Source organism: Pimephales promelas, chromosome 18 (genome assembly GCF_988280905.1).
Source record: "Pimephales promelas chromosome 18, fPimPro1.hap1.1, whole genome shotgun sequence".
NCBI classification, from domain to species: domain Eukaryota; kingdom Metazoa; phylum Chordata; class Actinopteri; order Cypriniformes; family Leuciscidae; genus Pimephales; species Pimephales promelas.
Window position 1 is genome coordinate 12,316,566 of NC_142786.1, and position 27,569 is coordinate 12,344,134.

The 27,569-nt window shown below is 49.2% G+C and overlaps 1 protein-coding gene across 1 annotated transcript in view; it reads left to right on the forward strand.

The window, feature by feature from the left end:
• Nucleotides 1–21,998, forward strand: part of st3gal1l3 (ST3 beta-galactoside alpha-2,3-sialyltransferase 1, like 3) — a 109,188-nt gene extending 87,190 nt beyond the window's left edge. Inside the window, exons 5-7 of the mRNA XM_089122661.1 lie at nucleotides 21,487–21,538; nucleotides 21,627–21,672; nucleotides 21,843–21,998. Coding sequence (XP_088978787.1) covers nucleotides 21,487–21,538; nucleotides 21,627–21,672; nucleotides 21,843–21,998 — 254 coding nt within the window. The remainder of the gene's footprint in view (nucleotides 1–21,486; nucleotides 21,539–21,626; nucleotides 21,673–21,842) is intronic.
• Nucleotides 21,999–27,569: the final 5,571 nt, after the last annotated feature.

A 27,569-nucleotide genomic window follows, 5' to 3' on the forward strand; every position in this document is an offset into this window, starting at 1 on the left:
GGGAAAGGATAAAAGAAGACTGTAACTGTTGCTCTGTCTCTTGTAATGCTCTGCTCTTTCTATGCTCTGGCTCTCTCCCTTTATTGGGGTTCTCTCCCTTTGCCTCCTCTGTTCTTTCTCTCTCTCTCTCTTTCTCTCTCTCTCTCTCTCTCTCTCTCTCTGGTAATATTTTACATGCTGGGTAAGATTATTGGTATAAGTTATCATCATTTCATACATCTATTTTGTAACTATTTTAAGTGTAACCATAACCATATTTTGTCATTAAACCTTTTCAATTACAACTAAGATGCTATCTAGTTTTGATTTGGTATTGACTTTGAAGTGCTACATATTGCAAAACAATACTGTCACTCTCTATAGCAAAGCTCTCCCACATATTAAGCTATTGTAACTGCGCTTATTTCCGTCGTTGGTATAAGTGGCAGTGGGTGGAATAGACAAGAAATGTGCATTTTTCTACCATCTTGCTAATAATGTTTCTTTAGTCATTCGGCAGTCTTGCAGCCTGAACCTCTGCAGGAAATACACCCTTACACAGCGAAGCGGAGTGACCGGCCCAAGCGAGGGTGGCATAGCAGCCCTGCGCGTGTGCACGTTCATGCTCCGCGCCCTGACAGAGGAGACCAGGGAAGGACCAGCGTTCCACGGGGGTCTGCTCTGCCAGGGGTCTGGCGATAGAGGGGGATGAGAGTGGTGTGGTCCGGAGATGGCAAGCACTGACATCCGCGCCCTCAGAGACAGAGGAGGACGAGAGTGGCGAGGCACGGGGGCGTCGCGCACTACCATCCAGCTCTGTGTGCTCAGTGATGGTGTCAATTGTTTCTTTAACCACATTAGGGTGCTGCCCAACCGTGGGTGAGCAGCGGGGAGTGGAGAAGAAAAGATTCTCCACTGGGGGGAAGGAGGGGGCCTGCTACCGCCTCCTGAGAAAGATTTGATGGCATCACTGAGCAGCCTGTCTCAGGAACTCCGCTTTGCCTGGCGTTTAGCGGGGCCTGAGGGGGCTGTGGCGCCTTCCTGCGGCTTCCTCCACGACGCGGCCAGGGTGAAGGCTGCTGCTGGGGCCATGCGGGGGGGGGGGGGGGTGATAGGAGGGTGCCCTCGGCGGCGAGCAGGCTGAGGCGTCTGTGCCGACGGCTGGGTGGAGGCAACAGCTGGCCGTCGGGGCAGAATATGTTTTATCGCCTCAGACTGCTTCTGGCCGGTTGAGAACTGCTGGGCGAAGTCCTCAACTGCACCACCGAAGAGGCGGCCTGGGATATGGGGGCATCGAGCAGATGAGTCTGCTCGGTGTCCCGCATATCGGCCAGGTTCAGCCATAGGTGACGCTCCTGTACCACATTAGTGTCCATCACCTGACCCAGGGAGCGTGAGGCCACTTTCGTCGCTCAGAGAGCGAGGTCAGTGGCGGCACGCAGTTCGTCAAACATCCCTGGGTCAGTCCTGCCCTTGTGCATGTCTCTGAGCAGCTGGGTCTGGTAGACCTGCAAGGTGCTCATCGCATGCAGGGCAGCAGCCGCCTCTCCTGCAGCTCTGTGAGACCTCGCCACCATAGATGACGAGAATCTACAGGCCTTGGACGGGTGCTTAGGATTACCACAAGAGGAGGCGCTCTGAGGACACAGTTGCATCGCAACAGAGTGTTCCACAGGGGGAATCCCAGTGTACCCATGGGCAGCTGCGCCGTCGAGGGGAGGAAAGGCGGAGAAAGCTGATGAACGCTCACGGGAGGTCAAAGGAGACTTTCATGACTTTGACAGTTCCTCATGCAGCTCCAGGAAGAAAGGAATTGGGGTTGGCTGTGGCCGTGAGGCGGAAGCCGCACCCAAAAACCAATCGTCCAGCCGTGAGCCTTCGAGGCAGGGCGGAGGGTTCCACTCTAGCCCGATGCTCACGGCTGCCCGGGACAGCATGGCCATCATCTTGGGATCCGATACAGGCAAAGCTGGTACTCCCGAGGGAGGCAACGCAGCCGCATCATCACTTCCTGATGACTCATGCCCACCTTGTGATGCAAAGATCGACAGTCATCCTCTGGAGCGCCGAATGAAACATGCAGGACCTCCGTAGAAGCACCCGCCTGAATCACCGCGGCACTCAAGGGTTGCAACACTACAGAGGGGGGACGTATCGTCGGATCATTCCACACCGTCACCCTCAAATCACCCTGTCCCCCAGCCGAAGTACCACCTTTCGTAGAGGAAGTAGAACGGGTGGTGCATGCGGGGACTCTCACTGTTAGATCATTGAGTCTCGATCTTAGTGTTGCGATGGCCGTGTTCCCACAGAAGGAACATGAGTCATCCACGAGCGCTGCTTTTGCGTGCTCAAAGCCCAGACACACAAAACAATGCTCATGCCCATCAGAAGATGATAAATATCGACCGCAACCAGAAGAACACGGGCGAGGCATCTTTAAAAAAGACGCCCCACGTGCAGCTCTTTTAGGAGAGGAAAAACGACCGGGAGAAAACACAAAGTCTGGCAGACCACTGCACAGATTGCAGGCAATGTGAGAACTCGCTGGGTACCACCGTCACACCAACACTGGAGAGTTCGAAGAGGTGACTCACTTGTAGAAAACTCAGATTTTGTGGCTTGTGGAGTGAAGAGGTTCTCTTGGCTCCGAAGCGAAAACATAGCTGCGTTTGCGTCCGCATCCTCCTTTTATACCCACGTGGTGAGGCGGGGATACGCTATGCAAATTCCGCAGACCCATGGCGTTTCTTTGCCATTGGCTCATTTTTTAATACTCGAAGAGGATTGGCTTTCTAGGCGAAACCCCCATTTTCCGTCATCCGACGTAACTGGGAGTGACTACGAAAGGGAACTAAGGCATTCACACGGGCTTACCAAAATTGGACAATTGAAGATTGGAAAAATGTTGCCTGGTCTGATGAGTCTCGATTTCTGCTGCAAAATTCAGATTGTAGGGTTAGAATTTGGCCTAAACAACATGAAAGCATGTCCTGCCTTGTATAAATGGTTCAGACTGGTGTTGGTGGTGTAATGGTGTGGGGGATATTTGTTTAGCACACTTTAGGCCTTTAGCACCAAGTGAGCTTCTTTAAACACCACAGCATACCTGAGTATTGTTTCTGAGCCATGTTTATCCCTTACCTCACTTTAGGCTGCCACATTAAGGAAGGGGTCTGCGAACGGCCTAAAAGGTAGTCGGTGGTAGGAGGTTAGCGGATCCGCGCGCGCTGCCCCCTAGGCGATTTTTTGAGGCGTCGCCGGGGGCCTGGGCCCGAAGGGGGCCCCGCGGGAGCCCGACGAAATCCGGCCCCCTCGCCTGCAATCCGGGCCGCGGCCACCGGGGGGCGACCCGACCCACGCGGGCAGTCGATTCAGCGCACGCCGAATAGGCCCCCCCGACCGCCTGCCTATGTGACCTCGAACCGCCTATTCGTCCCCCTGACCGCCTATGTGACCACGAACTGCCTATTCGTCCCCCTGACCGCCTATTTGACCATGAATGGCCTACGCGTCCACCGCCAATCTAGGTGACGGCCCAGGGCCCCGACCACTGACCACGAACTGCCTATTCGTCCCCCCGACCGCCTGCCTATGTGACCACGAAACGCCTATTCGTCCCCCTGACCGCCTATGTGACCACGAACAGCCTATTCGTCCCCCTGACCGCCTATTTGACCACGAACGGCCTACGCGTCCACCGCCAATCTAGGTGACTGCCCGGGGCCCCGACCAGTGACCACGAACTGCCTATTCATCCCCCTGACCGCCTATGTGACCACGAACTGCCTATTCATCCCCCTGACCGCCTATGTGACCACGGACGGCCTATTCGTCCCCTGACGGCCTATGAGACCACGTCCCGTCAAATAAGTTACAGGTGGAATGCTGCTTTACATTTTGAAGTCATGACTGATAAAAATGCATAAAAATGAGTGCTTCCCTCGAGCGCCAGGCAATCTCCTTCACTGACTTCTGTGATCGCAAAAGCCTTGGGTTCATGCATATCAACATTAGAAGTCTACTCCCAAAGCTAGACTTACTTACAGCGAGATTCTGCATCGCCTGCGATCTGAGCAGTGGTCTGCCAGACTTTGCACTTCTCCCTGGTCGCTTCAGCGCGTAAAGAGTGAATTTCCTCCTCTCATTGAAAGAGCTGCACGCGGCACGTCTTTTTAAAGACGGTTCGCCCGTGTTCTTCTGGGTGTGGTCGATTTCTGTCGTCATCTGATGGTCACGATCGCTGCTTTGTATGCCTGGGCATTCAGCATGCAGCAGCAGCGTTCGTGGATGACTCATGTTCCTTCTGAAAGTGGGAACATGACCATCTCTACACTGAGGTCGAGACTCAATGATCTCACTTGAGTGAGAGTCCCGGTCCCCCCCGCTCGATCGGTTTCCTCCATAGGGGGCCCGTCGACCCGGGGACCTGGTGATTTTACTGTGATGGTGTGGGACAAAGCCCCGACGATTCCTCGGGCCACACCTCCCGCCTCAGTGCGAGAGCCAGCGAGCGTTAGTTCGATTCAGTCGGTTGCTTCTTTGGTGGCACCGGCTGCTTCGGGCAGCGCTCCAGATGATGATGCGATGTCGATCACAGCATCACTAGGCGGGCTTGACTCCTCGGGAAGTAAGGATGCGGCCGCGTTGCCTCCCTCGGGAGCGTCGGCGTCGCCGTGTCTGATCCCGCGATGATGGCCGTGCTATCTCGGCCTCCGTGAGCATCGGGTGGGGGTGGAACTCCGCCCTATCCCGATCTCTCGCGGCTGGATAATTGGTTTTTGGGTAACGCTGCCGTCTTACGGCCACGGCCAACCCCAATTTCCTTTTTTTCCCCGAGTTGCATGCGGAACTGACACGCACAAAAAAATAAATAAATAAATTTTTAAAAAAATAAAAAAAGCGTGCTTCAGTTCCCCGCCCTCCCTCCCCTCGGCGATGCGGCTGTCTGTGGGTACGCTGGGGCTCCCCCGGTCAACCGGCGGTTGCTCTCAGATGCCCCTCCAAAGCCTATGGGTTCTCGTCGTCTATGGCGGTGCGATTCGGTAGTGCGGCGGGACAGGCAGCCTCCGCCCTGCATATGATGAGCACCTACAAAGCTAGCTGCTCAGGAATGTGCACGAGGAGGGGGCGGACCAAGCGAGCTGCGAGCCTGCCGCCTACCTTGCCCTTAAACGGGTCACGGAGGCGGTCGCTCGCTCCCTTGGTCAGGTGATGCCCACCGCTGTGGTCCAGGAGCATCATAATGTTCGGCGGTGCGGTCCAGGACTTTGCCCAGCACTTCTCGACCGCCTAGGAGCAGACGAAGGCGGTTTCTCTGCCCCGACGGCCAGCTGCTGCCTCCAACCAGCCGTCGGCTCAGACGCCTCCGCCAGCTCGCCGCCGAGGACGCCCCCCTGCGGCTCCCTTTCCTCCCACGCGGCCCCAGCAGCAGCCTTCAGCCGGTTCGCGTCGCGGAGGAGGCCACAGGTAAGCATCCCCCCCCCCTCAGGCCGTGTGCCCCGCTAAACGCCAGGCGAAGCGATGTTCCTGAGGCAGGCCGCTCAGTGATAGTGTCATGGTTTTTCTCAGGAGGCGGTAGCAGGGCCCCTTCTTCCCCGGTGGAGGGCCGGTGGAGAATCTTTTGTTCTAGCTAGCTCCTTGAGCTGGTTGAGGAAAAGCTGACACTGTCATTGAGCACACAGACTGGAATGAGCGCGCACGACGTCCAGTGCGTCGCCCCGTTCATTCCTCTCTGTCTCTGAGGGTGCGGATGGGAGCGTGTGCCGTCCCCCGACTACACCACTCCCCTCCCCCTCTATCGCCAGACCCCCGGCAGAACAGACCCCCGTGGAACACTCTGCCTTCCCTGGTCTCTTCTGTCGGGGAGCGGGCTTCGACGGTTCATCCGGACGGGGTAACTCCTGCACGCATGCCGGTCGACCCGCCTCGCTGCCCCTCCGGGGGGACGTCTGTGGTTCGAATGACCCCGCTGGTTCACTTCCTGGAAGCCTGGTTAGCGCTTCCTGGGCTGTCCCGCTGGGTCATCAGAACAATCAGATTCGGCTACGCGATTCAGTTCGCACGGTCTCCTCCCCGTTTCAGGGGAGTTCGCTCCGCGATGGTCGGTGGCAATACCCCGGTCATGGGAGCGGAGACTGCGACCCTGCTGGCGAAGGGTGCAATCGATACGGTCCCTCCAGCCGAGATGAGGTCCGGGTTTTACAGCCCCTACTTCATTGTCCCCAAAAAGACCGGTGGGTTACGACCGATCCTGGACCTGCGCATTTTGAACCGTTCTCTCCATCGACCACCGTTCAAAATGCTCACAGCCAAAAGCATTCTCGAATGCGTTCGGTTTCAGGATTGGTTTGCAGCGATCGACCTGAAGGACGCGTACTTTCATGTCTCCATTTTGCCTCGACACAGACCGTTTCTTCGGTTTGCTTTCAAGGGCCAGGCATATCAGTACACGGTTCTCCCATTCGGGTTAGCTCTGTCCCCTCGCGTCTTCACGAAGATCGTCGAGGCAGCCCTTGTTCCCCTTCGCGAGCACGGGGTTCGCATCCTGAACTATCTCGACGACTGGCTGATACTGGCACATCAGGTTTGCGAACACAGAGACCTGGTGCTCCGGCACCTAGCCCGTCTGGGCCTTCGGGTCAACCGGGAAAAGAGCAAACTTTGCCCCGTGCAGAGGATCTCTTTTCTCGGCATGGAGATAGACTCGGTCGCCATGTCCGCGCAGCTCACGAGCGAGCGCGCGCGCGCACTCACTGCTGACTTGTCTTCGACAGTTCGAGGGCAAGAGTGCGGTTCCACTGAAACTATTTCAGAGGCTCCTGGGGCATATGGCATCCGTGGCCGCGGTAACGCCGCTCGGTTTGCTTCATATGAGCAAATCGAGTCCCGAGGTGGGCATGGCATCGCGGTTCACTCCAAGTTCCAGTGACTCCAGCGTGCCGCCGAACCTTCTTCCCGTGGTCGAACCTCAGCTTCTTACGGACCGGCGTCCCTATCCAGCAAGTTTTCAGGCATCTCGTTGTCTCCACGGATGCATCTACCACGGGTTGGGGTGCCATGTGCAATGGGCATGCAGCCGCTGGTTCCTGGACAGGAGCCCAGCGCCTCATGCACATCAATTGCCTCGAGCTGCTGGCAGTACGGCTCGCCCTGCACCGCTTCAGAGCGTTGCTCTCGGGCCAGCACGTGCTTGTCCGTTCAGACAACACTACGGCAGTAGCGTTTATCAACCACCAGGGGGGTCTACGCTCGCGCCGGTTGTCGCAGCTCGCCCGCCACCTCTTGATATGGAGTCAGAAGCACCTGAGGTCCCTTCGTGCAGTATACATTCCTGGAGACCGGAACCTGGCAGCCGACGAGCTGTCACGGGTCCGTTCCATCTCCGGCGAATGGCGACTCCATCCCCAGTCGGTCCAGCTGATTTGGGGAGGCACAGATAGATCTGTTCGCCTCTCGGGACTCGTCCCACTGCGCCCAGTTTTATTCCCTGACCTGGGGTACGCTCGGCTCAGATGCGCTGGCGCACAGCTGGCCACGGTGCCCACGCAAGTATGCGTTTCCCCCAGTGAGCCTCCTTGCACGGGTGTTGTGCAAGATCAAGGAGGATGAGGAGCAGGTCTTGCTGGTAGCCCCCTACTGGCCCACCAAGACGTGGTTCTCCGAACTCATGCTCCTCGCGACAGCACCTCCTTGGCCTATTCCTCTGAGACAGGACCTACTCTCTCAGAGACGGGGCACTCTGTGGCACCCTCGTCCCGATCTTTGGAGGCTGCACGTGTGGCTCCTGGACGGGACGAGGCAGGTTTGAGTTCGCTGCCACCTGCGGTGGCGGCAACCATCCCTTCCGCAAGAGCGTCGTCCACGAGACACCTTTATGCGTTGAAGTGGAACCTCTTCGTCAATTGGTGTTCTTCTCGCGGAGAAGACCCCCGGAGGTGTTCGATCGAGGTCGTGCTTTCCTTCCTGCAAGAAGGGTTGGAGCGCAGGCTGTCGCCCTCCACCCTTAAGGTTTACGTCGCGGCCATTGCCGCTTCTCATGAAACAGTGGAAGGTAAGTCCTTAGGGAAGCACGACCTGGTCATCAGGTTCCTGAGGGGAGCGAGGAGGCTGCATCCGCCTCGTCCTCCCCTCGTACCCTCTTGGGACCTCTCGGTAGTTTTAAGTGCTCTGCAGAGGCATCCCTTTGAGCCTTTGCAATCGGTAGAGTTAAAGTTTCTGTCCAGGAAGACAGCACTCCTGGTTGCATTGGCCTCCATCAAGAGGGTGGGGGACCTGCACGCATTCTCCGTTGACGAAGCGTGCCTGGAGTTCGGGCCGGCTTACTCTCACGTGATCCTGAGACCCCGCCCTGGATATGTGCCCAAGGTTCCCACCACTCCCTTCCGGGACCAGGTGGTGAACCTGCAAGCGCTGCCCCTGGAGGAGGCAGACCCAGCCTTGGCACTGCTCTGTCCGGTACGTGCTCTCCGCACCTATGTCGACAGAACGCAGTGTTTCAGGACCTCAGACCAGCTCTTTGTCTGTTATGGGGGGAGCCAGAAGGGAAGGGCTCTCTCAAAGCAACGGCTGTCCAACTGGATAGTGGACGCCATTGCTTTGTCTTACCAGCAGCAAGGCCGTCCGTGCCCCCTTGGTGTGACGGCCCATTCCACTCGGAGTGTGGCCTCCTCTTGGGCTTTAGCGCACGGCGCCTCGCTAACAGACATCTGCAGAGCTGCAGGCTGGGCGACACCCAACACCTTCGCCAGATTCTATAATCTGCGAATTGAGCCAGTGTCCTCTCACGTTCTCGTTTCGGCCAGTTCTGGACCTGCTCAGGTGTCTTCGCTTGCTCGCCACTCCACTCCCCGGACTGGATAAGTGTGATATTTCCTCAGTTCTTCCATTGAAGTCTTGAGTCCTCCAGCACCGACAATGCGGGCACCACTGCTGTTGCTCTGGATGCTGGCTAGGTGCCTCCATGCGTACGGTTCCCCCATGGTAACCGTCTCATGTGTATTATCCACTGTAAGCCTCTCTGAGCATGTGTCTTCCCTTGGCAAGCCATCTGCCACCCCTGGAGCTGAAATCTTAGCAGCCACCTGCGGTTGGTGCTCCAGTGTCTCCATATGCATTCCTTCGTGGCCATATGAGTATTCTTAAGTCCTCCCTTCGGTAGGCATCTGGTAACATGTCCCTCCCGGGATATGTTTCCCAGTGTACCTTGGTAATCCTGTGTCAAAGTAGAATCCCTAAAAAAAAAAAAAAAAAAAGAGAGGAGGGGTCCAGACTTTCGCAGGGCACTGGAAGACAGCTTGAAGATGGCGTGATGGCACAGACCCCCAATCTCCGTCACTTCTGACGTAACTCGAAGTGACTACGAAAGGGAACGTCTCGGTTACGTATGTAACCCTCGTTCCCTGAGTAGGGAACGGAGACGTTACGTCTCCCTGCCACTTCTGCTGTATCGCTGGGTAGACGCCGAGTTCAGTCTTGGCTCCTCAGCGAAGACATACTGCGGTTGCGTTCACTTCCTCCTTTTATACTCACGGAGTAGGGCGGAGTACGCTATGCAAATTTCCGCAGCCCCAAGGCATTGCATGGCTCGTTTTTAAATACTCGAAGAGGATTGGCTTTCTATGCGAAACCCCCAATCTCCGTCACTTCTGACGTAACGTCTCCGTTCCCTACTCAGGGAACGAGGGTCACATACGTAACCGAGACGTTTTCTGCCTGCCACACAAACTCCAAAAAGTTTTGGGACACTGTCAAAACACTGGAGAATAAAGTTATCTCTTCCCAACTTCCTACAGCCTTAAAACTAGATAATACCATCATCACGGATAAGGTTAAGATTTTAGAGAACTTTAATAAGCATTTTGCTGAAGCAGGCCACGCTTTTCATTTAAATTTTCATCCTCAAGCTAACTGCTCTACAGCCACAACTCCTCTGTGCCCGACTGCCTTCACACAATTCTCCACACCTTTTTCTTTTACCCCTATCCAGACGGCCGATGTATTGATAGAATTGCAAAAGCTAGACCCTCATAAATCAGCTGGGCTGGATAATTTGGATCCTTTTTTTCTAAAATTATCTGAAAATATTATTGCTGCTCCCATCTCCAGTATTTTCAACCTTTCTCTTTTATCTTCTGAAATTCCAAGAGATTGGAAATCTGCTGCAGTCATTCCCCTGTTCAAAGGGGGAGACACCCTTGATCCTAACTGCTATAGACCAATTTCCATTCTACCTTGTCTTTCCAAAGTTTTTGAGAAATTGGTCAACAATCAAATTGTCAGTCATCTGGAATCCCACCGCATTCTTTCTGCCATGCAGTCTGGTTTTCGGGCTGGTCATGGCTGCACCACGGCTACTTTAAAAGTTTTGAACAACATCATAGCCGCCATTGATAAAAAGCAATACTGTGCAGCCTTTTACATCGACCTATCCAAGGCCTTTGACTCGGTTAATCACTGTGTTCTCATTAGCCGACTCAACTGCCTGGGCCTTTCCCATGACTGCCTTTTCTGGTTTTCTAATTATCTCTCCGACAGGGAACAGCGTGTTAAATCGGAGGGTATGTTGTCGGGACCCATGCCTGTCTCAATGGGGGTGCCACAGGGCTCGATTCTCGGGCCGACTCTATTTTCTCTTTACATCAATGATGTGGCCCCTGCTGCTGGTGACTCTCAAATACATCTTTATGCAGACGATACGTCGTGTATACATCAGGGCCTTCGTTAGATACTGTACTCAAAAATCTACAGGAGAGTTTTAATTCTATTCAATATGCCTTTCAAAACCTTCAGTTGTTGTTAAACTCTGGTAAAACGAAGTGTATGCTTTTTAATCGTTCTTTGCCAGTACCTGCTTGTTTACCTAACATCATTACGCTGGATGGGTCTGAGTTAGAATTTGTGGATACATATAAATACTTAGGTGTTTTGTTAGACAGTTCTCTCTCCTTCCAGCCGCACATTACCAAACTAAGTTCTAAAATTAAATGTAGAATTGGTTTTCTATTCCGCAACAGGGCTTCTTTCACTTATGGTGCTGTGATGAAGACGAGCCCACCAGCTCGTCTTCGGGGAGAAATGTGAGTCCGTTTGGATGTAAAAGGATGGCGCACTCGCAGAAGCACTTCGTGCAAGGTGGAATTTCTTTTGCAGTGCCAATAAGAAGACTGTCCACAGTGAAATATATATATATAGGTGCGTACAAAAAGAAAAGGGAAGATCCCTTAAAAAGTACAAAAATAACAAAATAAAGATGAAAACTCTTTTAAATAAAATGTATCTACCACACACCAAAGGGTTTCGTTTGCTTGAGGCACCACAGTTGCACTCTCGCTTCCGACTTGGTTAACAAGTCCAGACTTCAGGTTTGGCTTGGTTTAAATAGGCCAAACCCCGCCCCTTTTTGGGCCACACCAATTTCAGTAACATCTTACATTCACTACACACCAATACTGCATCTATTGGATTATCCATAATAATCCATACTAATTAATTCCCTATAAATATATACACATACATACACATACACACATAATAACACATAATTTCTTCATTTAAATACATATATGAACACCTATCCACACTATACAATGGTTTCGTCAGCTTCCGGTTTTGATGCGCCGACGTGGCACGGCCATGCCGTCATAAACGACCACCGCTCGCTCGTTCGGTTTGGATTCCCGGCCGGAAGACTGACTACGCCCACACAGACAAACAACACGAACGAAACGACACAACAGTGCAATGTAAGTGTATGAAATGACTGGGGAATGAATATGGAAAGGAGATTGGAGAAATGGGATGAATGTCCATGTGCTATCATAATCGCGTGTGCACCCGCTTCTATGATAGCGGCAATGATGAGAAGGAACAAGATGTAAATGAATGGAGTGGGTGTATATATGTGAGCGTGCCAGTGCTGCTTCCCCAGCGGTAGCAGCTAAGGTGACTTTATCACATCACCTTCCCCCTCTCCTAGCCGCGGACTGGCCGGAAACCTGGACAGGTAGTCGGCTACTACGTTGAGTCTGCCCGGTCTGTGTCGTATCTTAAAGCGGTATGGCTGTAGGGCGAGGTACCACCGTGTGACTCTGGCATTGTGGTCCTTCATAGACTGAATCCAAGTTAGGGCCCGGTGGTCGGTTTCTAGATCAAACTCTCGACCAAGGAGATAGTAGCGCAAACTGTCCAGGGACCACTTGATGGCGAGACCTTCCTTCTCAACCGCTGAATATCTAGTTTCCCTGGGCAGTAGCTTACGGCTGAGGTAAACGACTGGTCTCTCTTCTCCAGCGCTTCCCTGGGCTAGGACCGCACCAATCCCCATTGCGGACGCGTCTACTTGCACTAAGAACCTCTGAGAAAAGTTTGGACTCTGCAGGACTGGGCTGGAGCACATCTTGTCTTTTAATGTAGTGAACGCTGTCTCACACTCATCGGTCCATGGAATAGGGTTCTTCACCAGTTTTGACAACAAGTTGGTCAGGGGGACCGCAATGGAGGCAAAGTTTGGTACAAATCTCCTGTACCAGCCCACCAGTCCGAGAAATGACCTCACTTCTTTCTTCGTCTTTGGGTTTGGGCTCCTTCGGATTGCCTCCACCTTGTCAATCTGTGGTCTCAGTTGTCCATTGCCCAGGTGATACCCAAGGTAGTTTGCCTCCTGCTTTGCCCACTCACATTTTGAAATGTTTAATGTCAATCCTGCTTCCTCTATCCTCTTTAAGGTTTTTTTGGAGGTGTTGAAGATGCTCTGCCCAAGAGTTGCTATGGATTACCACATCATCCAGATATGCCGCAGACCAGTCCTCACAGCCTTGAAGGACTCGGTCCATCAGCCTCTGGAAGGTGGCTGGTGCCCCGTGCAGACCAAAAGGAAGGACTGTGAATTGATATAGTCCTAGTGGTGTTCGGAATGCAGAGTATGGTCTGGACTGAGGGTTGAGGGGTACTTGCCAGTATCCCTTACACAAGTCTAACGTGGTGATGTACTGGGCTCTTCCAATTTTCTCCAACAGATCATCTATCCTAGGCATGGGGTATGCATCGAATTTAGATTGGGCGTTGAGCTTGCGAAAATCGATGCAGACACGTAGGGATCCATCCTTCTTGGGTATGATCACCACCGGGCTGCTCCATTCGCTTGTTGAAGGTTCTATCACTCCTAGCTCCTTCATCACCTTAATCTCTTCCTTTAAGGGTTCCACCAGCCTCTCAGGCACCCGGTAAGGACGTTGACGTGATGGTGTCGGATCGGAAAGGTGGATAGTATGTTGGGTTAGCTCCGTCCGTCCAGGCCTCTGACGGAACAAAGCAGGAAACTGGTTCAGGAGGTGCTGCAGCTCTTTTCTCCTGGAGTCTTCTAGGTGCGATAGATTCACCACAGACGGCTGCCTCTTTGCATCCTCTGATTCCTCTTCCCCCTCCACCTTCCTCACCAGAAGAGATGTTTCCGGTCCCTTACCGGGTGGCTCCTTCCACTCCTTCAACAGGTTCACATGGTAGGTCTGCCTGGTCTTGCCCTTGTCCGGATGATAAACTTCATATGTAAGTGGCCCCATCTTGCGTAGAATGCTGTAGGGTCCTTGCCATTTAGCCAGTAGCTTGCTCGTTGAAGTTGGCAACAGGAGTAATACCTTCTGCCCTGGTTGGAATTGTCTTAGCCTGGCATGTTGGTCATACCATCTTTTCTGTGCTCGTTGTTTTCCCTGTAGGTTCTCTTTGGCTTGTTCTCTGTACTGCTCCAGACGATCTCGCATCTCTAGAACATACTGTATGATCCCGCCTTTCTCCTCCATCTTGGAGGCAGGTTTCTCCTCCCAGCCTTTCTTCAGCAGGTCCAGAGGTCCTTGTACCTGCCATCCGTAGAGGAGCTCAAACGGTGAGAATCCCGTTGAGGCTTGGGGTACCTCTCTGTAGGCAAAGAGAACAAATGGTAACCACTTGTCCCAGTCTCGTCCTGTGTCTGCCACAAACTTCCGCAACATGTTTTTAAGGGTTTGGTTGAACCTCTCCACTAAACCGTCCGTCTGAGGGTGGTATGGAGTTGTTCGAATGGCTTTTATGCCCAGCTGCTTGTTCAGCTGCCTCATCAGTTGTGATGTAAAGTTCGTACCCTGGTCTGTCAGTATCTCCTCAGGTATGCCGACCCTGGAAAAGAGTTGAACCAGGGCATGGATGATCTTTGTTGTGGTGATAGAACGGAGTGGGAAGGCCTCAGGATACCTTGTGGCGTAGTCGCTGACTACCAGGATGTAGCGATGTCCAGCACTGCTCTTTTCCAATGGTCCCACAATGTCCATGGCGATCCGTCTAAAAGGTGCAGAGATGATAGGGAGGGGTTGCAGGGGTGCTCTGCCCCGCTGGGACACAGCACTCGTCTGTTGGCAGATAGGACATGTGTTGCAGTACGTTTTTACATCCGTATATAGTGTGGGCCAGTAAAAGCGTGAGCTAATACGTGCATATGTTTTCTGTTGGCCCAGGTGGCCAGCCCATGGAACAGTGTGTGCAAGGTGCAGAACAAGATGACGACAACAAGATGGTACAATCAGACGATTCACCTCATTCATTCGCACATACAACACATCATTCACGACTACATATTCTTCTTTGCACAGATTCAAATTCTTTCTACACTCAGCTTTGACAAACAGGGGTTTTAAAGTTTCATCGTTCCTTTGGAGTTGTGCTATGTTCCCTGGGACCTTCCAGCCATTAACTTCTAGACCCTCCCCCGAGGCCTCAGAGGCTGGGGTACCCAGGTACTTTGCAAGTCGCCTTTGGCGCCGTGACTTTTTAGGGCCTTTAGTCCCGCCCTGTACCAGACTACTATCGAAATCTGGCAGTGGCTGCAGACCTGACCTGGCTTGAGCTCGCGTAAGAGCAGGACATGACAAATTAACAGTGGCAAATGAATGTTCAGCGTCCTTAATGGTGGATTGCAAAAGTTCATATAACACTGACAAGTCTCTTCCTAGAATCATATCAGCTGGTAAATTGTCCACTATGGCAACATTCAGCAAGTACATTTGATTCTGTACCTCTACCATTATCTCAGCCCGGGGATACTGCTTTACATCCCCATGCACACATTGAACAGAGGTAGTGTTCACATAATTGACATTATTTACAAAGCATGATTTCAACATTGACAGAGAACTTCCAGTATCTAAGAGTGCTTTTAGGGCATGTCCATTAGCAGTCACATCATATCCATTCTGACCCTCTTCCCCAGACACAATCTCACAGTCCCCTTCTCTAGGCACATAACAAAAGCCTGTGAGCTTCGCTTTGCGAGCGGGACACACAGCTGCCTTGTGGCCCGGCTGTTGGCAGTAAAAGCAAAGCCATTCTTTGGCCATTGACTTTGGACCTTGTCCCTGATCATGAAGTCCAACACAGCCCCTCTCAGACCCAGTGTTATGTGAAACACCACGTACAGTACCTTTGAGTGGTTGAGTACGAAGACTGCCGCGATGAGCATTCAGGTATTGCTGAGCCAACTTTGCTGCCGCCAATCCTGACCTCGGCTCGTGCTCTCTTACCCAGGTGCGTGCATCATAGGGTAGCACCCGAAGAAACTGCTCCAGGATGATGACCTCTCCGATCTCCTCTTTGGAGTGCTCCTCCGGTCGCACCCACCGCCTGTACAGATTCTTTAGCCGCTGGTAAGTCTCTGTCGGTGACTCTGTCGCTGGGACTGTAGATGATCGGAAGCGCTGGCGATAGGTCTCTGGAGATATATTAAACTTCTCTAGCAGTGCTTCCCTCAGTTCAGTGTAGACCTCAGCCTGCTCCTCGTCCATTGCAAGGTATGCTTCCAGTGCTCGCCCTGTCAGCAACGGGACCAGACGGTAGCTCCACTCCTCCTCGGGCCACCTCCAGGTCCTGGCCAGCCGCTCGAACCGCTGAAGATAATTCTCCAAGTCTTCCCCCTCCTGGAAGCTCGGCATTTTTGGATCAGCCCACTGCATTGGTTCTCTCTGTGCCGCGACATTCCTGGAGTCTTGGAAATAGGCTGAACTGTGTCTTGTAGAGACCTTCGGTGTTGGTAGCTCCCTTCGTTCACTCTCTGTGTCCCGTGAGGTCGCAGCTGGACGAATCGACTGCGCGATGGACTTCCGAAGACCTCGCATTTCCTGTAGATACCGCTCCTCTCTCTGCTCTTGAGAGTCGAGAAATCGGCGCATCAGGGAAACCATCCCCTCTTCAGCTGTATCGTCCGGAGTAATCAACTTAGTTGATTGTGGGCTGGACTTTGGTGAGATTCTGGGAAGACTTGCAGCTCCCTCCTCCTCCTCCTCCGTATTCTCACCAGAATTCCCGGTCTCCTCCTCGTCTGATGCCGCCTTCTCTGTGGATCGTAAACCCGCCTTGGGTTTTCTACCTCTCGGCACTTTCCCACGAGTCGACATCCCACCGCTGCCACCAAATGTGATGAAGACGAGCCCACCAGCTCGTCTTCGGGGAGAAATGTGAGTCCGTTTGGATGTAAAAGGATGGCGCACTCGCAGAAGCACTTCGTGCAAGGTGGAATTTCTTTTGCAGTGCCAATAAGAAGACTGTCCACAGTGAAATATATATATATAGGTGCGTACAAAAAGAAAAGGGAAGATCCCTTAAAAAGTACAAAAATAACAAAATAAAGATGAAAACTCTTTTAAATAAAATGTATCTACCACACACCAAAGGGTTTCGTTTGCTTGAGGCACCACAGTTGCACTCTCGCTTCCGACTTGGTTAACAAGTCCAGACTTCAGGTTTGGCTTGGTTTAAATAGGCCAAACCCCGCCCCTTTTTGGGCCACACCAATTTCAGTAACATCTTACATTCACTACACACCAATACTGCATCTATTGGATTATCCATAATAATCCATACTAATTAATTCCCTATAAATATATACACATACATACACATACACACATGATAACACATAATTTCTTCATTTAAATACATATATGAACACCTATCCACACTATACAATGGTTTCGTCAGCTTCCGGTTTTGATGCACCGACGTGGCACGGCCATGCCGTCATAAACGACCACCGCTCGCTCGTTCGGTTTGGATTCCCGGCCGGAAGACTGACTACGCCCACACAGACAAACAACACGAACGAAACGACACAACAGTGCAATGTAAGTGTATGAAATGACTGGGGAATGAATATGGAAAGGAGATTGGAGAAATGGGATGAATGTCCATGTGCTATCATAATCGCGTGTGCACCCGCTTCTATGATAGCGGCAATGATGAGAAGGAACAAGATGTAAATGAATGGAGTATTTAAGGGTGTATATATGTGAGCGTGCCAGTGCTGCTTCCCCAGCGGTAGCAGCTAAGGTGACTTTATCACAGGTGCCAAATTTGCTTTGGCAAAAATGACTATAATTCCGATGTTTGACTTTGGCGATGTCATCTATAGAACTGCATCAGACTCCTTGTTGAAAAAACTGGACGTTGTCTATCACAGCGTCATACGCTTTGTTACAAATGCCCCTTACAACACCCACCACTGCCAGCTCTATGCATTAGTTGGCTGGAAGTCATTGACTACTCGCCGTTTAACTCATTGGTACCAACTTATTTATAAGTCTCTGCTTGGCAAAGTCCCGTCGTACTTAAGTTGTTTAGTTTCAATTGCTCTACCATCTCGTAGTCTTCGGTCTAATAGGTATATTGCCTTAGTCACCCCGAAAGTCCGCACAGCATTTGGTCAAAAATCCTTCCAGTTTGCAGCAGCTAAGGACTGGAATCAATTACAAAAAACCCTAAAACTTGAAGCACTTATATCACCTGTTGCTTTTAAACAACTTCTCTCGGAACACATGACTGATATATGTACCTGTTAATTGTTTTTAGCCTTTTTTTCTTTTGTCTGCATGGTACAATGGACCTCTTTCAGCTGCATTGTCAGAGTTTTCATTTATTTATACCTTTTTAACATAAAAACATTTGAGTGTTTTAATTTTGGTTACCCAATAGAGTTATATGTTCCTTTTTTTTACCTTGTATTGTTTTTTTGTTTTTTGTTTTTTTTTGTCTGTCTTTTGTGCCCTGTGTATTTATTGTGTAACTTATTGTTGTCTTGCACTTTTATCACCTTATCTTGGCCAGGTCGCCGTTGTAAATGAGAATTTGTTCTCAATCGGCCTACCTGGTAAAATAAAGGTTAAATAAAAAATAAAAAACATGTCAATTTCGGGCCGATCGGACCTTTCTTTCCCCCCTTCACCGAGCACATGGTCAGATTAATGGCCGCCCTCCTGCACACACAGAAAGACATATGGTCTGAGTGAACCAAAGTGAGGAGAATTTTGCACCGAAAAGACACACACTTGGAACCGATATAGAACCCTGCGATCCAGGATCTAGAACCTGGGGCCCCTCGACTACCAGGGCGGGGGATTTGGAGGCGGTGCGACCTTTCGACTCCTGCGTTTCGGCCGTCCCACGTGCAACTTATTCAGTTCAAACTTCACAGGCGCTTTCAGGTCAAGGGGGTGTTTTTTCTGGAAAACGAGCAGTTTCAGACACGGATCTCTAGAACCCGTCCCTGGGGCCAGTGACGAGACGCGTGTCAGTTTGGGGCCGATCGGGCGTTTTCTTCAAACTGTTTGGCTGAAACACGCTTAGAACCGATCTAGGACCACCAAACGCTCGATCTAGAACCAGGGGCCCCCAGACTACCTCGGTACCAAATTTGGGGCCGCTGCGACCTTTGGATCCCTTTTGACCCCTGTTTGTTTGACATCCCACGTGCAACTTATTGCATGGGGCAGTTGGTGGCCAATTAGCGTGAAAAAAGGTCAGAGGGTCGCGGAACTCTAGAACCCGTCCCAGGGGCCGTGACGGGACGCATACGTCAATTTCGGGCCGATCGGACCTTTCTTTCCCCCCTTCACCGAGCACATGCTCCGATCAATGGCCGCTCTCCTTCACACACAGAAAGGAGGGAACCAAAGTGAGGAGAATTTTGCACTGAAAAAACACACACTTGGAACCGATCTAGAACCCTGCGATCCGGGATCTAGAACCTGGGGCCCCTCGACTACCAGGGCGGCGGATTTGGAGGTGGTGCGACCTTTCGACCCCTGCCTTTCGGTCAAGGGGGTGTTTTTTTACGGGAACGGAACTCTAGAACCCGTCCCCGGGGCCCATGAAGGGACGCATATGTCAGATTCGGGCCGATCGGGCGTTTCCTTCAAACCGTTTGTCTGAAACACACAATCTAGAACCGGGGGCCCCCGGACTACCACCGAATTTGGGGCCACTGCGACCTTTGGACCCCTTTTGGTCCCTGTTTGTTTGACGTCCCACGTGCAACTTATTGCATGGGACAGTTGGTGGCCAATTAGCACAAAAAAAGGTCAGAGGGCCGCGGAACTCTAGTACCTGTCCCAGGGGCCTGTGACGGGACACATACGTCAGTTTCGGGCCGATCGGACCTTCCTGTCACACGTCCACCAAACACCTGTGAAAATGAATGGGATAAGTTGAAAGTGTCAGTGGCCCCTGTTCGGCCCCCGGAGGTCCCATGGGCCCCAAGCACTGCATGCCGTTTCCCCTCGGGCCCCCGAACGACATATCTGGAGGACGCGCCTCTAGAACCCTGGGCTGTTTTTTTTCCAACTCTGTTCAAGTTTCTCTCAAATGCCTCTTGCACTCATAGTGCCCTCATAGACTAACATGCCCCATTGAAGGGTGAAACTGAAAACGCGCTCGAACCGATCTAGAACCCCGCGACTCGGGATCTAGAACCGGCGGCCCCCGGACTGCCGCCGTGTCGAGTTTGGGGTCGCTGCCACCTTTTGACCCCTTTGGGCGACTGTTTGTTTGACGTCCCACGTGCAACTTATTGCATGGGGCTGTTGGTGGCCAATTTGCGCTAATAAAGGTCAGAGGGCCGCAGAACTCTAGAACCCGTCCCCGGGCCCTGTGACGAGATGCGTGTGTCAGTTTGGGGCCGATCGGGCATTTCCTTCAAACAGTGTTGCTGAAACACACACTTAGAACCATCTAGAAACACCAAACTCACGATCAAGAACCGGGGGCCCCCCGGGCTACCGGCGTGGTGAATTTGGGGCCGCTGCGACCTTTGGACCCCTTTTGGCCCCTGTTTGTTTGACATCCCACGTGCAGCTTATTCCATAGGGCTGTTGGTGGCCAATCAGCGCGAAAAAAGCTTGGAGGGGCGTGGAACTCTAGAACCCGTCCCAGGGGCCCGTCCCAGGGGCCCGTGAAGGGGCGAACACGTCAGTTTGGGGCCGACCGGACCTTTCTGTCACACCGTCCACCCAAAAGACCCCAAAAATAGGTGGTTAGGGGTCAGAATATGCACTCTGCGGCCATGAGGAAGACCATGGTGAAGTTCAGGCACTTTGTAGAGATGAAGAAGAGGATAGGTTGTTAGGGGTCAAAATAGGCACTTCGTGGCACTGAGGAAGATTATGGTGAAGTTTAGGTGGTCAGGGAACTCCATAGGCACTTCGTGGCAATGAAGAAGAGGATAGGTGGTTAGGGGTCAAAATAGGCACTTCGTGGGACTGAGGAAGACTATGGTGAAGTTTAGGTGGTCAGAGAACCCCATTGGCACTTCGTGGCAATGAAGAGTAGGATAGGCGGTTAGGTGTCAAAATAGGCATTTCGTGGCACTTGAGGAAGACTATGGTGAAGCTTAGGTGGTCAGGGGACCCCATAGGCACTTCGTGGCACTGAAGAAGACTATGGTGAAGCTTAGGTGGTTATGGGACCCCAGAGGCACTTTGTGGCAATGAAGAAGAGGGATAGGCGGTTAGGGGTCAAAATAGTCACTTCGTGGCACTTAAGGAAGACTATGGTGAAGCTTAGTCGGTCAGGGGACCCCATAGGCACTTTGTGGCAGTGAAGAAGAAGATAGGCGGTTAGGGGTCAAAATAGGCACTTCGTGGGACTTGAGGAAGACTATGGTGAAGCTTAGGTGGTCAGGGGACCACATAGGCACTTCGTGGCACTGAAGAAGAAGATAGGCGGTTAGGGGTCAAAACAGGCACTTCGTGGCACTGAAGAAGAAGATAGGCGGTTAGGGGTCAAAACAGGCACTTCGTGGCACTTGAAGAAGACTATGGTGAAGCTTAGGTGGTCAGGGGACCCCATAGGCACTTCGTGGCACTGAAGAAGAAGATAGGCGGTTAGGGGTCAAAATAGGCACTTCGTGGGGAAATTCCCACGAACAGCCTACACGGCCTTACTAACCCTAACCCTAACTTCCAGCAGGATAACACACCTTGCTACAAAGCTTAAATCATCTCAACTGGTTTCTTGGACATGACAATGAGTTCACTGTATTCACTGTATTCAGGAATGTTCTGAGGAACAGTTTGTTGAATCTACTGTATGCCACAAAGAATTAAGGCAGTTTTAAATGGCCTGTGAGTGTATAACATTACTTTTAAGTCACATTTTATTTATATAGCGCTTTTCACAATACAGATTGTATCAAAGCAGCTTCACACTTTTACTTTGACCATAAAGACATTACTTTATTTCAACAGTGCCCACTCTGCTGCTTCAGCCTGTAGATTTTTTTTCCATTGCATTGAAATTATTGAAATTAAAATTGGTCATAACAACCCCCCCCCCCCCCTTTTTTTTTTCTTCTTTAGAACATATGTTCCAGTAAAACCAACAATAAAAGCAAACAGGGACAAGGTGAGTAGCAGCACTCAGTCAATCTGTGCTTCAATATATTTACCAACCAATTAAACAACCTATCAGGCATTAACTCTCGACATGTTTCAATATAAAATTTGAATAACACAAAAATCAAAAATATAATGATTGTCAAATTGTTCCAGTGTGATTTCTCTCTGTGGCCTCAGGTGATGATCCTTCATCCTGGTTTTCTGAAATATATTCAAGAGCGCTGGCTGCAGAAACATGGGAGATATCCATCCACTGGTTTTATTACACTCATATTTGCCTTGCACATCTGTGACCAGGTAAAACCAATAGAATATTTAATTATAGAATATTAAAAGAAGGCACCTTTGTTATAACACACACATAATTGATTTTGTGAGAATAAGGCTGAATCCCAATTCACCCCTTGGCCCTACCCCTTGTTTTCGAGTGTACCCCTTGGCCCTTAAAACGGAGTTACATGGGCCAAGGGGTTGAAATATTCCTCTACGAAATGGAACAACCCTTCATGAACCCGATACGTCATCAGTCGTTGTCGATTGCTCTGCCGTTACAGAGTTTGTACAGGATTTCTCCATGACAACAACTGACAATCAGCGCAGCTGCTCTTAACTTTGAATAAACATGATGATTGAATAAACCCTTCCTCGAAATGTATGTCTTTTCTGATCAGAAAGGTAATTTATTATACCATTTCTTAATTTAAATTTAGTGTTAGACTATAGTGTTATTATAAGAGTAAATAAAGTGCGTGGTGGAATCATCTGGCACTAAATTTAAATGTTTAACCGTTTGCGATCGATCTCGCCGGTGATTTCCGATGCATTCCGTGAAGTTTTCTCTTAGCCCTCCGTTTGGAGTGTGCCTCTGAAAAATCTCTGTTTCGAGGGCTATGTAGCCCTACCCCTTCACCCTAGGTAGGGCCAAGGGGTGAATTGGGATTGAGCCTAAGTCTCTGTGTAGTAAATTATACTCATTAAAAAGCATAGTCTTAAAAGTCGTCCTAAAAAATAAAATGTAATTCCCCATTTAGATTTAATGAACTATTAATAGTTTCTTTGCCTCACCAAATGCCTCACCGTGAGCTTCTACTAGTTGTATTTGTTTGGCCTTGTTTTTTGTGCTTGCACTTCTCCATTTTTCTAAATTTTGTGTATTTGGACTCTACAGGATTTGTGGTATTTAGCTTCTGTAGCAAATATATCCTTTCCTCTAATTCTGCGAAGCAAATTTTCATCAAATTTTTGTTCTGCAACTTCTTCACCCATCAAACTCCAAAATTCAAACTCCCTTAACCCCTCAGTTGTCCATATCCCTTTATTTTTTTACCTTTTTCCGTGTAATTGAGTTGCAGAATATACAGTCAGGTGTGAAGAGCACCTTGTCACCAGTTGAGGTCCTCTGACTTTGCCTTGAACTTGCTGCTAATAGTTCAGGCTTCTGGTTGAGTCTTTTGAGATTCATGGTGAATCTTTGGTAGCATTCTCTGTGATATCCATCACCTTCTATAATGATGTCTGGTATAAGTTCACAAGTTACAGTCATTCTGTGAGCAGATTCCAGTGGTTCAGCTAATCTCTTGTCACGTATTTCTTTCATTCTGGCTAATCTTGCATCAGAATCTGCGTTTGCCCATAATTGCACGAGTGGTCCATATACAAGACCAGAGACATGCACAATGCATCTGGACTTTGGTTTTGTCCCATGACATCCCCTATGCCTTGAAGGACCTGCAGTCACTTGGCCCACTGACTCATGTCTTGACTCAGCCATAACTGAGCAGTTCAGCTATATTGAAGAAACCAACTACATAACCGACTAGATTATCTATGTTTATGAGATATGTGTGTGTGTGTGTGTGTGTGTGTGTGTGTGTGTGTGTGTGTGTGTGTGTGTGTGTGTGTGTGTGTGTGTAGGTGTGTGTGTGTGCGTGTGTGTGTGTGTGTGTGCGTGCGTGTGTGTGCGTGTGTGTGTGTGTGTGTGTGTGTGTAAGCTACTGGACGTCTAAAATTTCCTAAATGTATGAATAAAGTATATATCTATTAATCTATAAAATGTCATTTAAAATAATTAAAAACAAATATTTAAAGTAAGCATCAATGTAGTGTAGTAAGAGGGGTCAATTATATTAAATTGTAAACTAAAATATCAATTCAGATTCAAAGAAAAAAGAGCAATTCAGTGAAACAAATTTCTTGCTGTATAAGCAGAGGATGCAGACTTGGAGGATCTGTCTGTGTGAGTAAGAACAGTCTTTCAGGACAGTCTTTATATACCTGTCTGACACAGAGGAAACTATTAATGAAAATTCAACAAATATCTTATTTTTTCATTGGATGAACAACCCAGACAGGTTTCTGATTTGTCAATGAAATGATTTGTGAGCCACACCCCTTTGATGGAAAGGGTAATGAGGGTTGGAATGTTAGCACATTAGCATATTAACTGATACTATGGAAATGGACCTTGATTGATTATATCCATACAAGGCTTTAACTATATTAAATAAAAAATAATTAGGGCCCGAGCACTAACAGTGCGAGGACCCTATTGAAACTGTTAGGGTTATTAGGGCCCGAGCACTAACAGTGCGAGGACCCTATTGAAACTGTTAGGGTTATTAGGGCCCAAGCCCTGAAAGGGCGAAGGCCCTATTGTTTTCCTTAAGATTATTGAAACTGTTAGGGTTATTAGGGCCCAAGCCCTGAAAGGGCGAAGGCCCTATTGTTTTCCTTAATCGACTATTCTGGCACTTTTGGGGCCCTTAACATGCTCGAAAACTCTTGAAACTTTGCACATGGGTCAGAATCCGCGGCCATCAGGGCCAGGCTGAAGCTGGTACCCGGGCGTGGCTGGGGGGCTCGACAGTGCAACGGGCTCCGAAAACTTGGTTCATAAATCAAACACACTTGCATGTAATAATATGAAACTCGGTACACATATAGATCTCATCGGATCATATATACCTCATACTATTACTTTTTACCCCAGCCAAACAGGAAGTCGGTTATTTAGGGTTGTTCATAAAACACACGCAATGGAATTTGAAATACTCCTCCTAGAGAATTCAAACACACGGCACGAAACTCGGTCAGCATGAAGTCAAGGCATTGAGGATGAAAGTTTGCGAGGGGATTTTTGATATCTCGAACGGTTTGGCCGTGGCGAGGAAACGAAATTATGGCGAGAAACGTGAAACAGGAAGTGTGTTATATCTTCAGCATACATTAACTGATCTTGATGAAACTTCAGCAGTGTGTTCGCTGTAAGAGGCCGATCACATGGATGTGACTATTGTGAGTCAAATTTATAGCGCCACCAACTGGCAGCAGGAAGTGTGTCACTTTCAAAATGCTTTGAAATCACCCTCTTATTTTTACCCAATTTGCTTCAAACTTCATCTGTATAATGTAAATACATAGCAGATGAAGACCTGTGAATGGATTCTTGATATCTTTGAAACTGTTGCCGTGGCAACGCATCAAACTTTAAAATTCTTTTTTTTTATGATTTTGAGACTCTTAGCAGCTTTTGGGGCCCTTAACGGGTTTGAAAACTCTTGAAACTTTGCACACAGGTCAGATCCAACAGCCATCAGAGCCGGGCTGAAAATGGTACCTGGGCGTGGCAGGGGGGCTAGACAGCGCCCCCTGGAACGGGGTCCAAAAACTTGGTCCATAAATCAAACACGCTTGCATGTGATAATATGAAACTCGGTACACATGTTGATCTCATCGTTTCATATATACTTCACACTCTTACTTTTTACCCCAGCCAACAAGAAGTCGGCTATTGAGGGTTGTTTGTAAAACGCATGCAATGAAATTTGAAATACTCCTCCTAGAGCTCTGATCCAAATTCGATGAAACTCGGTCAGCATGAAGTCAAGACATTGAGGTTGAAAGTTTGCGTGGGGATTTTTGATACCTCAAACGGTTTGGCCGTGGTGAGGAAACGGAACTATGGCGAGAAACGTGAAACAAGAAGTGTGTTATAACTTCAGCATACATTAACTGATCTTGATGAAACTTCAGCAGTTTGTTCGCTGTAAGAGGACGATCACATGGATGTGACTATTGTGAGTCAAAGTTATAGCACCACCAACTGACAGCAGGAAGTGTGTCACTTTCAAAATGCTTTGAAATCACCATCTTATTTTTACCCGATTTGCTTCAACCTTCATCTGTATAATGTAAATACACGGCAGATGAAGACCTGTGAATGGACTCTTGATATCTTTGAAACTGTTGCTGTGGCAACGCTTCAAACTTTGAAATTATTTTAGGATGCTTTTGAGACTCTTAGCATGCTTGAAATTGCATGAAACTCAACACACACATCACATTTATTAGCCAGTAGACATATGCAAAGTTTCAGAAACGGGCAGGGTGCAAGGACTAAATAGCGCCACCTTTTGACAAAAGTGGGGTTGTTAGTTTTATCTACAGTTACAAAATTCGGTATATACATTGTACTCCTCAAGCCGGACAACTTTCTAATACATAGTTATTAGTTCGGACCAAGAGGAAGTCAGATATTTTGGTTTGAATATGGTGAGCATCTCTCTGAGCCTATGTCCCTGTATGGCAAGCCCTTTTAACATTTAAAAGCTAAGTTTGCCTATCCGGAATTAACATTGTATATATCAACAACGTCTTTCTGTCTAGTCGTAATTAAATTTTGGATAGTTTGTATTATCATTTAAGATATCTGTGACATAATTGTGACTAGTCGAAATGACAGAGTATGGCAAGCCGTTTTAACATTTAATCATGAAAGGGCCAAAGCCTTCGGCACCGCCACCCCGGTGCCTTTAGGTAACTAATGGCTCGTTTCCACTGAGTGGTACGGTACGGTACAGTTCGGTTCGGTACGCAATTATTTGCGTTTCCACTGTCAAAAGTTGTGAATGGTACCAAAAAGCCGAACCGTACCACTTTTTGGGTACCCTTTCGTTAGGGTACCTAGCACAGTGAAAGGGTACAAAAAGGTGGAGCTAGACTCACTGCAGAACGGTGATTGGTGGACAGAGTCATCACTCACGCGTGCTACAAGGGCATTAGAAGCATACAGTTGAAATATAATTCTACTGTTATTGTGTCACGAAATGTAGTTTTAAGAGTTTTTCAGGCGAGAAAGTAGTTTTTTAAAGATCAAATCTGTGGTTTATTTATAGATGTTTGATAATTTGACTGAGATCCATTCCAAGCGATCACCGGACGCTCGCGCTCGTGTCCCCCGCCTGGAACATCCTTTCCTCGGCTAGTCATCCTGATGTTTGCCGCTGACGCGGACGTCTCTGTCTGTAGTGATTAAACATGAGATATAGTTCGTCTTGTATAAACCTAATAGGTGATCTTTAGTCTCGTGAATCTATAATTCGTTCCCTGGCCAATAGTTTTGGCAGAAGGCTACGTGAAGTTTCATATCTTTGAGCGCTGAATTTGTATATTTCACTGGCTGAATTGTTTCTTGATGTTATTTAAGCTTTACTGTATTTTGTACCTTTTACGTATACTTTTATAATGGCTATTGATAAAACTGAAATTCAACAAAAAGAGATAATTTTGTCTTTTTTTTTTTTACAAGATCGTCTGTAATGTTCTTTATTGCAACATTTGTACCAATGCATTACATTACATATTGCCTGGAATATGTTTAATATTTTAAAATTTAAACGAAAAGAGGCAGGGTTGTTTTATATTTAGTTTTGTTATAAATATATAACGTTTACATACATGCAGTGATAATCAATAGGCTATGCGTTGCCTGAACCACATTTATGTGCTTTAGAATGTTTAAAATTTATTGAAATGAAATCGAAAAGAAGCAGAGTGGTGTTTTATTACACATTTCGTTTTATTGTTGCCTAAAATGAACATACAGAGATAACCGGAGTTGCAGAG